The 14,005-nt window shown below is 40.6% G+C and overlaps 1 protein-coding gene across 1 annotated transcript in view; it reads left to right on the forward strand.

Annotated features, from left to right (window-relative positions):
* Nucleotides 1-202: 202 nt before the first annotated feature.
* LOC308074905 (calpain-1 catalytic subunit-like) overlaps nucleotides 203-14,005 on the forward strand; it is a 44,697-nt gene continuing 30,894 nt past the window's right edge. The window contains exons 1-5 of the mRNA XM_080414413.1: nucleotides 203-341; nucleotides 6,789-7,050; nucleotides 9,029-9,098; nucleotides 9,788-9,906; nucleotides 10,792-10,925. Of these exons, the coding sequence (XP_080270539.1) occupies nucleotides 6,814-7,050; nucleotides 9,029-9,098; nucleotides 9,788-9,906; nucleotides 10,792-10,925 (560 nt within the window). The 5' untranslated portion in view covers nucleotides 203-341; nucleotides 6,789-6,813. The remainder of the gene's footprint in view (nucleotides 342-6,788; nucleotides 7,051-9,028; nucleotides 9,099-9,787; nucleotides 9,907-10,791; nucleotides 10,926-14,005) is intronic.

The raw sequence follows: 14,005 nt of genomic DNA on the forward strand, positions 1-14,005 counted from the left end.
TCTCTCTCTAGTTCTCTCTCTCTCTCTCTCTCTCTCTCTCTCTCTCTCTCTCTCTAGTTCTCTCTCTCTCTCTAGTTCTCTCTCTCTCTCTCTCTCTCTCTAGTTCTCTCTCTCTCTCTCTCTGCAGGAGGAACAGTTTACAGTAGTAAAAGTAGGAGGAGTCTAGTAAAAGGAGGAGGAGTCTAGTGAACAGTACATCTCAGGTGTTGCAGAGAGAATCTCTCAGTCTCTCTGTCTCTGTCTCTCTCTCTCTCTCTCTCTCTCTCTCTCTCTCTCTCTCTCTCTCTCTCTCTCTCTCTCTCTTCAACAACCTTCATCACAACCTGTACTTCTGTCTAAAGGTGAGTTTTAAACAACTTCAGAATCACTGTTTTAAACCAGAGGTTCTCAAAGGGGTCCTTGGGGGGGGTCTCCAGTTAAAGTAGTTAACATTGCGTCACAATATTTTTAACCACTTTATACATTTATACGTTGGATAAACTTCGTGCCGCTCTGCAAGCTTGTAGATCTGCTGTTTTTTTTTTATGTTTGAAAAATGTTGAAATTTTTGGGGAAATGTTATACGAATCCAATTTACAAAATGCCAAAATGATGATCAATGATGGGGTCCTTGACATGAACAGGTTTGAGAAGCACTGTTTTAAACCCCTGTTCAGAGTCACGTTGCATCAGAGTGTAGTTTATATATTTTGATGCTTTTGGTTTGCTGTAGAAAACATGCACGACTTGCACAACTTTTTACAACTCATAAAGTTTGGAATGATTTTACTGTCAACGTGCACGTGAAGTCCTGAGGCTACAGGCTAAACCCTACACCAGTGGTGGAGAGTAACTAAGTACATTTACTCTGAGGTATTTTTTACCTTACTGGAGTATTTCCAATTTCAGTACTTTTTTACTTCTACTCCACTACATCTCAGAGGCAAATATTGTACCTCTGTATTGTACTGATACTTTTACTTAAAGGGATATTTCACTTTCAAAAAAACTATTGGTCATTTTATCGTCTACTCAGGCTTTTGTGAGCCCCCCAGACCATTTTTAAGTTTCTTGATTCAGTATTTATACATTTGATATTCATTTTATCAGACACGCCCCCTTCCTATACAAACCCATTATAACTTCAAACTCCATTTTTAACATGTTAGATTCATCAAAAATACCCGTCCTTGGTTCTGGTGACTCACCCTGCCCTCCTAATACGCGAGGGGGCCGTGTTTTTTCGATTACTCTTTTCATTTATTTTATAGAATTTTTTATTGTATTTATTTATTTTTATTTTCCCCAAAAAAATATTAAAAATAAATGAAAAAAGTTATAAAAAAAACACGGCCCCCTCGCGCATTAGGAGGGCAGGGTGAGTCACCAGAACCAAGGACGGGTGTTTTTGATTAATCTAACATGCTAAAAATTTAGTTTGAAGTTATAATGGGTTTGTATAGGAAGGGGGCGTGTCTGATAAAATTAAAATGAAATATCTAAATAATGAATCAAGCAACTTAAAAACGGTCTGGGGGGCTCACAAAAGCCTGAGTAGACGATAAAATGACCCAAAGTTTTTTTTAAAGTGAAATATCCCTTTAAGTAATCAGATATGAAGTGATATACTAAAAACCTACCTTTTTAAAAAAGCATTTTTCTAATTTTTATGGACTTTGTTTGTTTTTATTTCTAAATTTTGGCTCTTAGTTTAGCCTAGTTGGGTCTATTAATTGTTTTGTTGCCTATGCTGTTTTTTACCTTGCTTTTAATTGTAGCACTCTGAGATTCGTAAGAATGTAAAGTGCGTTATAAATGGAATGTATTATTATTACTATTATGAAGAGATATGAATATGACTCAGATTATAGGGGCTTGTTTTGGTAAACATGCTGGTTGCTATTGGCAGTGGCTGAAGTATTTAGATTAAAGGGATTGCTTCTTGTGTTGGTGGTCATTTGAACGTCTACTCAGGCTGTGTTTCACTCCAGACACTTTTTAAGTGTCTTGATTCAGTATTTATATATTTGATATTCATTTTAACAGACACGCCCCCTTCCTATACAAACCCATTGTAACTTCAAACTCTATTTTAACCATATGTTAGATTCATCAGAAACACTGTCCTTGGTTCTAGTGACTGATGTTGTCCTTCTAATGCATGAGGAGACTGAGTTTTTTCAATTGCTTTTTTTAATTTATTAGATTTTATTGTATTTCTTTCCATTAACCCATTCAATCCGGGAACGCATCTGTGTGCCATTTTAGATTTGAGCTATAAGCATTATTTTATACTTTTGGCTATTCAACTCGGTGCCGCGCTATGAGCTTGTAGATCTGCTGTTTTTGAAAAATCTTGAACATTTTGTGCAAATCTTTGAAAAAATACATTTTTTGAAACATGTGTAACTCAAATCTTTGCTTCTGGGGGGTCCCTGGAACAACATATTTTGAGATGGGGGTCCGTGCCAATTACATAATATCATTTTTTAAAACTTTTTCATGTCAAGGACCACCCGAAATATATGTATTTGGCCGCGGACCCCCCCATGATTGATTGATTGATTGATTCATTGAAGTACTTTATTTAGAAATACATGGAAAAAGTACATGGAAGTACAGTTAACAACACAAGGTCCTATAAACTGGATCGCCCATAAAAACACAACGGCTTCTTTAAAATGAGATCCCCACGCACTCAAATCATGATGAGTAACCTATCTATGTTCAATGATTTGCACACATTTTCACGATTTTCCAGAAATAGCAGATCTACAAGCTCATAGCGCGGCACTCGGTGCCGCGCTATGAGCTTGTAGATCTGCTATTTTTGATGTTACTGTGGGTCTGTATAGGAAGGGGGCGTGTCTGTCTAGGCTGCTCACACAAGCCTGAGTAGAGTTAAAATGAGCCCCACATGTTTTGAAAGTGAAATATATGCCTTTAAGTAAAAGTAGAGATACCACCATGGTTAGAAATACTTACAAGTAAACTGTCCTGCATTCAACATTTTACTTGAGTAAAAGTACAAAAGTATTGACATCAAAATGTATTAAAGTACCAAAAGTATGCGTTATGCAGAATGTTCCGTTGCACTTTTCAAAATGTGTAAAAATTCTATATCAGCGGTTCTCAAACCTTTTCATGTCAAAGACACCCAAAAGGATATGCATTTGGCCGCCGACCCCCCCCATCTGAAAATATGTTGTTCCAGGGACCCCCCAAGAAGCAAAGATTTCAGTTAAAATTGTTCACTTTAAAATTTTAATTGAATCAGTTGCAAAAAATGTCAAGATTTTTCAAAAATAGCAGATCTACAAGCTCATAGTGCGGCACGAAGAGACGCGCTATGAGCTTGTAGATCTGCTATTTTTGAATGGGCAAAGTATAAAATAGTGTTTGAAATGAGTGGATAAGTTGTTAAGCAGCTACAGATCTACAAGCTATGTGTGACACATTGATGGCTTGTAGATCTGTTCTTTTTAAGCATGGGCTCTCTCGTAATTGTACATGCAGGTCAGGGTATAGCAAAGGTAACTTCTACTACTCTTGATACCAAGTAATAAGTAATGCAATCTTATTATTAAGAGTAATAAGTAACTAGTATAGTACCTTATTACACTTTCCCAACTCTTATTACAGAGTTACAGACCTGTAAGGGTCCATTTGGTTCTATTTGTACACTCTCAGAGTTATAGACCTGTAAGGGTCCATTTGGTTCCATTTGTACACTCTCAGAGTTACAGACCTGTAAGGGTCCATTTGGTTCCATTTGTACACTCTCAGAGTTACAGACCTGTAAGGGTCCATTTGGTTCCATTTGTACACTCTCAGAGTTACAGACCTGTAAGGCTCCATTTGGTTCCATGTGTACACTCTCAGAGTTACAGACCTGTAAGGGTTCATTTGGTTCACACTCTCAGAGTTACAGACCTGTAAAGGTCCATTTGGTTCCATGTGTACACTCTCAGAGTTATAGACCTGTAAGGGTCCATTTGGTTCCTGACAAGCAATCATTTTACTGAGGACCTCCTGTGGGTCCCCAGACCTCACTTTGAGACCCTCTGCTACATGTAAAGCACCAGAACAGAACAGCTGCTTGTAAAGCGTTTATTTTCAGTGTTTCAACACCCGGCGCCACTAAGTATAATCACCGTTAAAACACAGAATGTGTCGGTTGAGCAGTGGTGTAAAGTAACTAAGTACATTTACTCAAGTACTGCACTTTTACTTTACTGGAGTACTTTTACTTCTACTACACTACATCTCTGAGGCAACTCTTGTACTTTTACTCCACTATAATTATTTGAAAACTTTAGTTACTAGTTAATCAAACTTTATGAAGGACACGTGGTCCATAGCACATAAAATAACATACAATAATACTATATTACTTTGCAGATATAAATTATTACATTATAAAACATACTTTAACCACTTTAGCCCTATTTTATACCTAGGCTATTTGAAAATAGCAGAAGCAACAGCAGAATAGCAGAATCTACAAGCTCACAACGCGTCGCATTGCGATGCGTTGTGAGCTTGTAGATCGGCTATTTTCAAAGTTATTTTACTTTTGGTACTATAAGTACATTTTTATACCAATTATTTTGTACTTTTACTCAAGTACATTTTTAATTCCGGACTTTTACTTGTAACAGAGTACTTCTACATTGCAGTATTGATACTTTTACCTAAGTAAAACATTTGAGTACTTTTCCCACCACTGTGTTTGAGTGTGTCTGTCATTATGGCCTTTCCCATGGTGCACTGTGATGACCACTGACCACAGTTTTGTGTTTCTACATTGCAGTATTGATACTTTTACTAAAGAAAAAAAGATTTTTTTCTACCACTGCCACTGTGCTGTGACTAAACCCTCCTTTCAGTGTGTGGAGAGGACTAGACTTCAGTGATGATGTGTCATGCTGTCCCTCACACTCTCACACACACACACACACACACACACACACACACACACACACACACACACACACACACACACACACACACACACACACACACACACACACACACACACACACACACACACACACACTGACTGATGGTTATGGTTGGCTGACCGGTGCACTATAGGGAGGGGCTTAATTGTAAGCTCCAGAACCTAAACAGCGTGGTTCTACTGTCCGTTTCACAGAGCAGAGAAACCCTATTGTTCATGAGCAGTGGTGTAAAGTAACTAAGTACATTTACTCAAGTGCTGTACTTAAGTACAATTTTGAGATGTCCAATTTTCAATACTTCTACTCCACTACATCTCAGAGGCTTTTTACTCCACTACTATTTGAAAACTTCAGTTAATTTTTAGATTTAGATTTTTATTACTAAACATACATTAACCACTTAAGCTCTATATATATTTAGGTCGTTTGAAAATAGCTGATCTACAATTATTTAAGATCTACTATTTTCAAAAGATTTGTATAGGCCTACATCTGAAACTTGTGAAATGGGACATTCTGCATAATGAGTACCTTTACTTTTGGTATAAAGTATATTTTTGATGCTAATACTTGTGTATTTTTACTTGAGTAAATTTTGAAATCTGGACTTCTACTTTGCTGCATTGATACTTGTATTTAAGTAAAAAAAGGATGTGAGTACTTTTGCCACCACTGTTGATGAGAGATTAGTCAGGGAAATAATCAAAGCTACATCGGAGGGGGAAAAAAAAAAAGTTTTTTTTCAGGCCATGGATGGACCCCCTTAGCTGAGAGACAGATGAAGCAGGGACCCCTTAGCTGAGAGACAGATGAAGCAGGGACCCCTTAGCTGAGAGACAGATGAAGCAGGGACCCCTTAGCTGAGAGACAGATGAAGCAGGGACCCCCTTAGCTGAGAGACAGATGAAGCAGGGACCCCCTTAGCTGAGAGACAGATGAAGCAGGGACCCCTTAGCTGAGAGACAGATGAAGCAGGGACCCCTTAGCTGAGAGACAGATGAAGCAGGGACCCCTTAGCTGAGAGACAGATGAAGCATATTCTCTAGAGGTGTAACGATATAGTAACCGCATCGACAAATCTTTTTACATTTTAATTTGCCATGATCTCCTATATGCAAACAGCAAAATATCGTATTGTTTGACTTTGTATCGTATCGAGTCGTTTTGCAACGCAAATAATCGATTTTTATCGATACTTAATACTAGGAAAAAAAAGAGAAAAATTTGTTGAATTACTTTTCCATTCCATATTGCTACACTTGGTTTATGGATACATGTGTGTATTCTCTGTGTTCATGTCAAGGTGTGGGTTTGTCCCTAATGTGTTCAAATACTATGTCCATGTATTTACCAGATAATCACTGTGATTACTTATTTATATCCATAATAATACATTTTTCCCTTAACCCATTGATACCTGGAACGCATCTGTGTCACTTTAGATGTCATTGGCTATTCAAAAATAGCAGATATACAAGCTCATAGCGCGGCACCGAGTGCCGCGCTATGAGCTTGTAGATCTGCCATTTTTGAAAAAGATATTGAAAATTAAAAAAAAACTGCTCTATCCACACGTTTCACACAGATTTTTTTTATTTTTGCTAAATAGTTACTGTATGGATTTTAAATGATTGAATCGTATCGTATCACCGTGAATGAAACAATATGGTCCATGTATCGTATCGTCAACCATGTATCGTGATGCGTATGGTATCGCTGGTAAAATGTTACACTAATGTTCTCCATGTTCTCCATGTTCTCCATGTTCTCCATGTTCTCCATGTTCTCCATGTTCTCCATGTTCTCCATATTCTCCATGTTCTCCATGTTCTCCATGTTCTCCAGGCCAGCAGCAGCAGCAGCAGCAGAGATGTCTCCACCAGGCGTGTGCATGAGCATCATGGAGGAACGTCACAAGAAGGACGGCCGCGGCAGCCTGGCCAACCCGGAGATGTTCCTGCAGCAGGACCACCAGCAGCTGACCCAGTACTGCCTGGTCCGGGGGGTCCGCTACATCGACGACATGTTCCCCCCCGACCACAACTCCATCGGCCAGGGCGTCCTCAGCCCCACCGACCTGGCCAGGGTGGTCTGGATCAGACCCAGGGTACGAGAGGAGAGTTATGAAATATACTATAATGATGATGATGATGATGCTCTGAATACTACAAATGTTAGGGTCATCACCAGCGTAGATTTAGAAACATAGAAACGTCTTTATTAAAGATAATTCTTTTGGCTTTTTCTGCCTTTAACTCTTTGACTGCCAGAGTATTTTCATAAAGTACTCCCCCAGTGCCAGCAATTTTCGTGTTTTTTTATTTTTATATTTTGAATTTTTCTCATGAAAATAATTTAAGGGCACATAATATAAAGACCCAGCACAAATTCGCCACTAGAGAGCAGCACATGACTGCTTGATCAGGTCGTTGGGTCTCTCTCACCCTCCTTGATAGATTAGACAGGGAAAAACATGAAAACGGATGTGACGTCCTCCCAGATTGTTTTGATCGCCAAAATTACGATGTGATACACGACGGCGATGACTGATCGTCACCCAGACCATAGATTATAGAAGAGAAACTGTCCGTTTGTCCGTCATACCGTGTGAAAGACCGTTTATTTACCTATTTTGGACGAAAATGACTGGGGAAAAGAATCAAAAACCGGAAACGGAATCCAGGTCATGAAACCGGATGCAGATGTCCGTGAAGTAAGTGGAACTCGAGAATAACATTGAATATTAAGCAGCATAGCGCAATCAGAGATTAAACAATGAACGCGCGTCCAGCGCGTCGACGGCCAACTGGACAAAGTAGCACTTGACGCGTTATCGCGTCGTCCGCAGTCAAAGAGTTAAGGATAAGGATAAGGATAATTCCTTTTAACAGGTCGTTCATGAAAGTCCTTGCGGTCTTGTTTCCAATGAGAACCTGTGAGCAATTGGGGTTAAGAGTCTTGCTCAGGGACAAATTTCATGTCATCGGCACATATGCTGGGATAGCCTGGAATCGAACCTGGGGCAACCAGGGCCAGCTGGTTCCCTAGGCGGGCTCACTAACCACTCAGCTATGGCCGCCCCTAAGTGATAGAATACAGTAGACTGACAGGAAATGGGGAGAAAGAGATGGGGAGTAACACGCGACATGCTGTCAGACTGCATTAGCAGCCTACGTGCCTGAGATTCTACATTTTGACATTAAATTCCGTATTTATTTATCTATTTTGCTGATAGTTATATACTGTATTCAAAATGAAATCATTCTTAAAGGAGAGATCCGCCCATTTTAAGTGTTATCTTTGATGTGTCGCTAATCACTCACCATCATTGAAAGGGACGTTGAGTTATTTCAGAGAGTCCCGTGTCATGCAGTCTGGCAACCCCCTCCGTTGGCATAATGGGAGCCCGTGTAAGAGTGAAAATCGTCTATTATAACCGATGCAAAGTTAGTATTTTCTCTACTACTGCTCATTGTGGAGTCTCATGATACTCAAACGTGCACTGAATGTAGCGAACGAGCTATCGTTAATGCAGAACGAGATGATGCTGGTTGCTTACTTCTTCCACAGACGCCAGGTTCTGTGGAAGAAGTAAGCAACCAGCGTCGTCTAGTTCTGCACGAACGATAACTTGTGCGCGACTTTCAGTGCATGTTTGAGTATCATGAGACTCCACAATGAGCAGTAGTAGAGAAAAAACTAACTTTGCATCGGTTATAATAGACGAATTTCACTCTTACACGGGCTCCCATTATGCCAACGGAGGGGGTCGCCAAACTGCATGACACGGGACTCTCTGGAATAACTCAACGTCCATTTCAATGATGGTGAGTGATTAGCAACACATCAAAGACAACACTTAACATGTCCGGATCTCTCCTTTAACCCTTAAATCAAAAAAGTTTGATGGCCTTCCTGCCCTGGTGTTTGGCCTTTGTGCCCTCGGAAAACTGACCGCACCAAAGGCCAAGCGGCCGTGGCCCTAAAACGAGGACGTTCCAGGCCTGGTCATCATCAGCAACCTCCACGTGTTACACATGTTATTTGTAACTCTCAGTTTGACGTTCTGCCTGGTTCTGTTGCAGAAAATTGCTCCAAACCCAGAGTTCATAGTAGAAGGAGTCTCCAGGTTTGACTTTGGCCAAGGAATAGTAGGTAAGTGAAGTGAATTGTAGGAGGCGGGGCTATGCATAGACCAGGGGCGGGTGCTCAAAGGTCATGAAAGTGCACTTTGAGTGTGCTCTCATAACAGTGTTGATTTTGACAGCAAACTTTTGTTTAGTTTTAGTCATATTTCAGTCATCTGAAATGTTTTAGTTTCTGTACAGAACACCCGGGCACAACCAAACATAAAATGACTTGTCTTTTAGTTCTACTGGATTTCAGTCCACTAGATCCTCACTAACATTTTAGTCTAGTTTTTATTTGTTGACAAAATTGTCAATATATTTAGTCTCAGTTTTAGTCATCATAGCTTAGTTTTTATTTAGTTTTCGTCAGTGAAAAAAAGGTAGTCGACGATCATTTTTCGTCATAGTTTTAGTCGAGGAAATCAACGCTGGCTCCTAACATCACTTTAAGAGGAGGTCAAACTAGGTTTAATTAAAGTTAAAGCACTTTCTTCTTCTACCCCGGATTTGAACCTGGTTTCCTGCTTAAGTGCTGACATTTTTGTTATGTTATGTTAATGCTAATCCACATATTACCCATGGTAATATGTGGATTAGTATTATACCATATCATTGGTAACATATTACCCATGGTAATATGTGGATTAGTATTATACCATACCATTGTATAAAAACAGTGTGCTAAATGCCTAAATGCCTACATTGTAATTACAGGGAACTGCTGGTTTCTGGCGTCTATCGGAGCTCTGACCTTCCAGGACCACATCCTGGAGCAGGTGGTCCCTCTGAAGCAGTCCTTTGATGAGCAGTACTGTGGACTGTTCCATTTCAGGGTAATGGATTGGACTGTACCACTGATATGTACTGTGGACTGTTCCATTTCAGGGTAATAGACTGTACCACTGTTTATATGTACTGTGGACTGTTCCATTTCAGGGTAATGGACTGTACCACTGTTTATATGTACTGTGGACTGTTCCATTTCAGGGTAATGGACTGTACCACTGTTTATATGTACTGTGGACTGTTCCATTTCAGGGTAATGGACTGTACCACTGTTTATATGTACTGTGGACTGTTCCATTTCAGGGTAATGGACTGTACCACTGTTTATATGTACTGTGGACTGTTCCATTTCAGGGTAATGGAACGTACCACTGTTTATATGTACTGTGGACTGTACCACTGTTTATATGTACTGTGGACTGTACCACTGTTTATATGTACTGTGGACTGTACCACTGTTTATATGTACTGTGGACTGTACCACTGTTTATATGTACTGTGGACCGTACCACTATATGTACTGTGGACTGTTCCACTTCAGGGTAATGGACCGATCCAATCCACTTCATTGCTAGAGCACATTTCAAAACAACAGACTGAAGTGCTGCACAGTTGTGACGCGTTGTGAGCTTGTAGATCTGCTATGTTCAAATAGCCTTGGTATAAAATAAGGCTAAAGTGGTTAACGTATGTTTTATAATGTACATTTATATCTGCAAAGTAACGAGTAAATTAAGTTTTCAAATAATTGTAGTGGGGTAAAAGTACAATATTTGCCTCCAAGATGTAGTGGAGTAGAAGTAAAAGTATAGACAATTGGAAATACTCCAGTAAAGTAAAAGTAACTCAAAATTGTACTTATGTACAGTACTTGGGTAAATGTACTTAGTTACTTTCCACCACTGATGACAAACTACCATGTTTGTTTACAGTTCTGGAGGTTTGGGAAGTGGGTGGACGTGATCATTGATGACAAACTACCAACCATCGACGGCAAACTGATCTTCGTTCACTCCAAGACTCCCAACGAGTTCTGGCCTGCACTGCTGGAGAAGGCCTACGCCAAGTAAGTATGGGATTCAACCTTTACTCAATAATACCACTGCTGGAGAAGGCCTACTCCAAGTAAGTATGGGATCTAGACCCTCTCGGGACCCTGTTTACCTTTTTTGAGCGGTGTAACCGCTCCTATAAGTGGGTTTAGGTATAAGTAAGTTTTTCTTTCCGTCACGAAAATGTGTCTTTCGCAGTGACGCCATGCTGTGGAAAACACGCCCATAGGCTAAGCTCTGCAGGACGTGCTGTGATTGGCTAGCGAGACACATGATGAAATTAACTTCAAACTTCGCAGACGCGCTGTGATTGGCTAGCGAGACGCATGATGAAATTAATAATAATGTAAAAAATGTAAGCGCGTCACTTCGCAGGACGTGCTGTGATTGGCTACCGAGATGCACTTCACACTGGGTGTGATTTTTGTATTTGGGAAGGCGGTATCCAGGGTCCCTTGACGCTCAAACCACTCTCTCTCGTACTCGCGGCTACCACTGTCTGGTCTACCACTGTCTGGTCTACCACTGTCTGGTCTACCACTGTCTGGTCTACCACTGTCTGGTCTCGGGCTAATATCTCGTCGCTTAGAAGTTGCAGAGATTTCTCAAGTGTACCCAGAACTGCAGTAGGAGGTCGCAGAAAGCTGCATTAATCCGCGCGGATCGGCGTTGCCGTTAAACATTTTTAACTTAAACTCCTCTCACACTCTTCTCCACTTCCCATGTCCTGCCTCCCCGCGTTGTGATTGTCATGCAAGCATGTAGGAGCTCGGCCAATCAGAGGCAGTAATGTAGGACGAAGAAGAAGAAGAGTACACCTAGACATCACGTGATCACAACAACAAAAAAGCTAAAGGCACCTTCCATGTTAAAGGATTCATAAAAATCCATTATTTTTCTCGTCTTTTTGTTTTTCTGCAGTTTTTCAAAAAAACAGCCACATTGTTTTGTGGCTTGTTTTTTCCCCTCCACTACGACACCCCCGTGTGTGTAATGAGCCGATCTCCGTGAGGACGGAGGTCACGGAGAATATTCCATGATTATTTTTTTCAAAGGTTCAGTAAAATCGTGGTTTTCGCTGGCAAGGGGACCGGAGACGGATGAATTAATTAATACATTCCTGGCAGTCAAAGAGTTAATAATGCCAGACATTGTTGCTGTTCAGTTCGCCTGGTAAACATGACTTTCTGTCTTTATTTCCGTGTCAGAACGCCAAGACATGCCTGTGATATGAAACTCTTTGTGTCAGGGGGTTTTAATCCATTCAATCCGGGAACGCATCTGTGTCATTTTAAGATGTGTTTGGCTATTCAAAAATAGCAGATCTACAAGCTCATGGCGCGGCACCGAGTGCCGCGCCATGAGCTTGTAGATCTGCAATTTTTTAAAATAGCGTGGAATATTTGTGCAAATCTTTGAATATATATATATATTCTTTAAAGCAAATGTTTTTTTTAACTCAAATCTTTACTTCTGGGCGGATTCTGTAAATATCTTCTAAATCCTAACAGTTTAAAAAAAAAAACGTATATTGCTATAATATATCAGTGGTTCTCAAACTTTTTCATGTCAGGGACCCCCAAAATGATATGTATTTGGCCGCGGACCCCCATCTCAGAATAATATGTTGTTCCAGAGACCCCCCAGAAGCAAAGATTTGAGTTACAAATGTTCGCTTTAAAAATATATATATAATCAAAGATTTGCTCATAGCGCGGCACTCAGTGCTGCACTATGAGCTTGTATATCTGCTATGTTTTGAATAGACAAAGTATAAAATGATGGCTATAATCTATATATATAATATATAGCTAGAATCTAAAATGACACGGATGTGTTCCCGGTCTTAACTCTTTGACTGCCAGAGTATTTTCATAAAGTACTCCCCCAGTGCCAGCAATTTTCGTGTTTTTTTATTTTTATATTTTGAATTTTTCTCATGAAAATAATTTAAGGGGACATAATGTAAAGACCCAGCACAAATCCGCCACTAGAGTGCAGCACATGACAGCTAGATCAGGTCGTTGGGTCTCTCTCAGCCTTCTTGATAGATTAGACAGAGAAAAACATGAAAACGGATGTGACGTCGTCCCAGATTGTTTTGATCGCCAAAATGCCGTCGTGATACACGAGGGCGATGACTGATCGTCACCCAGACCATAGATTATAGAAGAGAAACTGTCCGTTTGTCCGTCATACCGTGTGAAAGACCGTTTATTTACCTATTTTGGACGAAAATGACTGGGGAAAAGAATCAAAAACCGGAAACGGAATCCAGGTCATGAAACCGGATGCAGATGTCCGTGAAGTAAGTGGAACTCGAGAATAACATTGAATATTAAGCAGCATAGCGCAATCAGAGATTAAACAATGAACGCGCGTCCAGCGCGTCCAGCGCGTCGAGCGCGTCGACGGCCAACTGGACAAAGTAGCACTTGACGCGTTATCGCGTCGTCCGCAGTCAAAGAGTTAATGGGTTAACTACAGTGTACTGTGTGTCTAGCCTGGTTCCAGACCATAGACCCCGCCCACTCTCTGAGTGGACTGCTCCTATTGGTCTGGTGTCATAATGTCAGCCTATGGCTTTTCACCGTCCAAGAAAAAAGGCTACAATCAGAGTCGGAGGTGGGCGTGGTCTAACGACAAGCCAATCAGCGAATATCTGCTAAAACAAGCTCTGCGAGGACGTCAGATGTAGGCGGATCCGTGGATCTCTTGTGATTGGTTTAGGGAACATTTTTATCCCCTCCCCCTGGTAATCGCGGACACTGCAGCCAATGTCAGCCTGAAGCTCCACGCAGCTTCAGTCTGATCATCAGGCTACTGTGTGTCCTCAGGGTGTTCCAGGGTGTTTAACTACAGTATTCTGTGTCCTCAGGGTGTTTAACTACAGTATTGTGTGTCCTCAGGGTGTTTAACTACAGTATTCTGTGTCCTCAGGGTGTTTAACTACAGTATGCTGTGTCCTCAGGGTGTTTAACTACAGTATTGTGTGTCCTCAGGGTGTTTAACTACAGTATGCTGTGTCCTCAGGGTGTTTAACTACAGTATTCTGTGTCCTCAGGGTGTTTAACTACAGTATTGTGTGTCCTCA

Source organism: Gymnoscopelus braueri (assembly GCF_963280865.1).
Source record: "Gymnoscopelus braueri genome assembly, chromosome: 19".
Lineage (NCBI taxonomy): Eukaryota > Metazoa > Chordata > Actinopteri > Myctophiformes > Myctophidae > Gymnoscopelus > Gymnoscopelus braueri.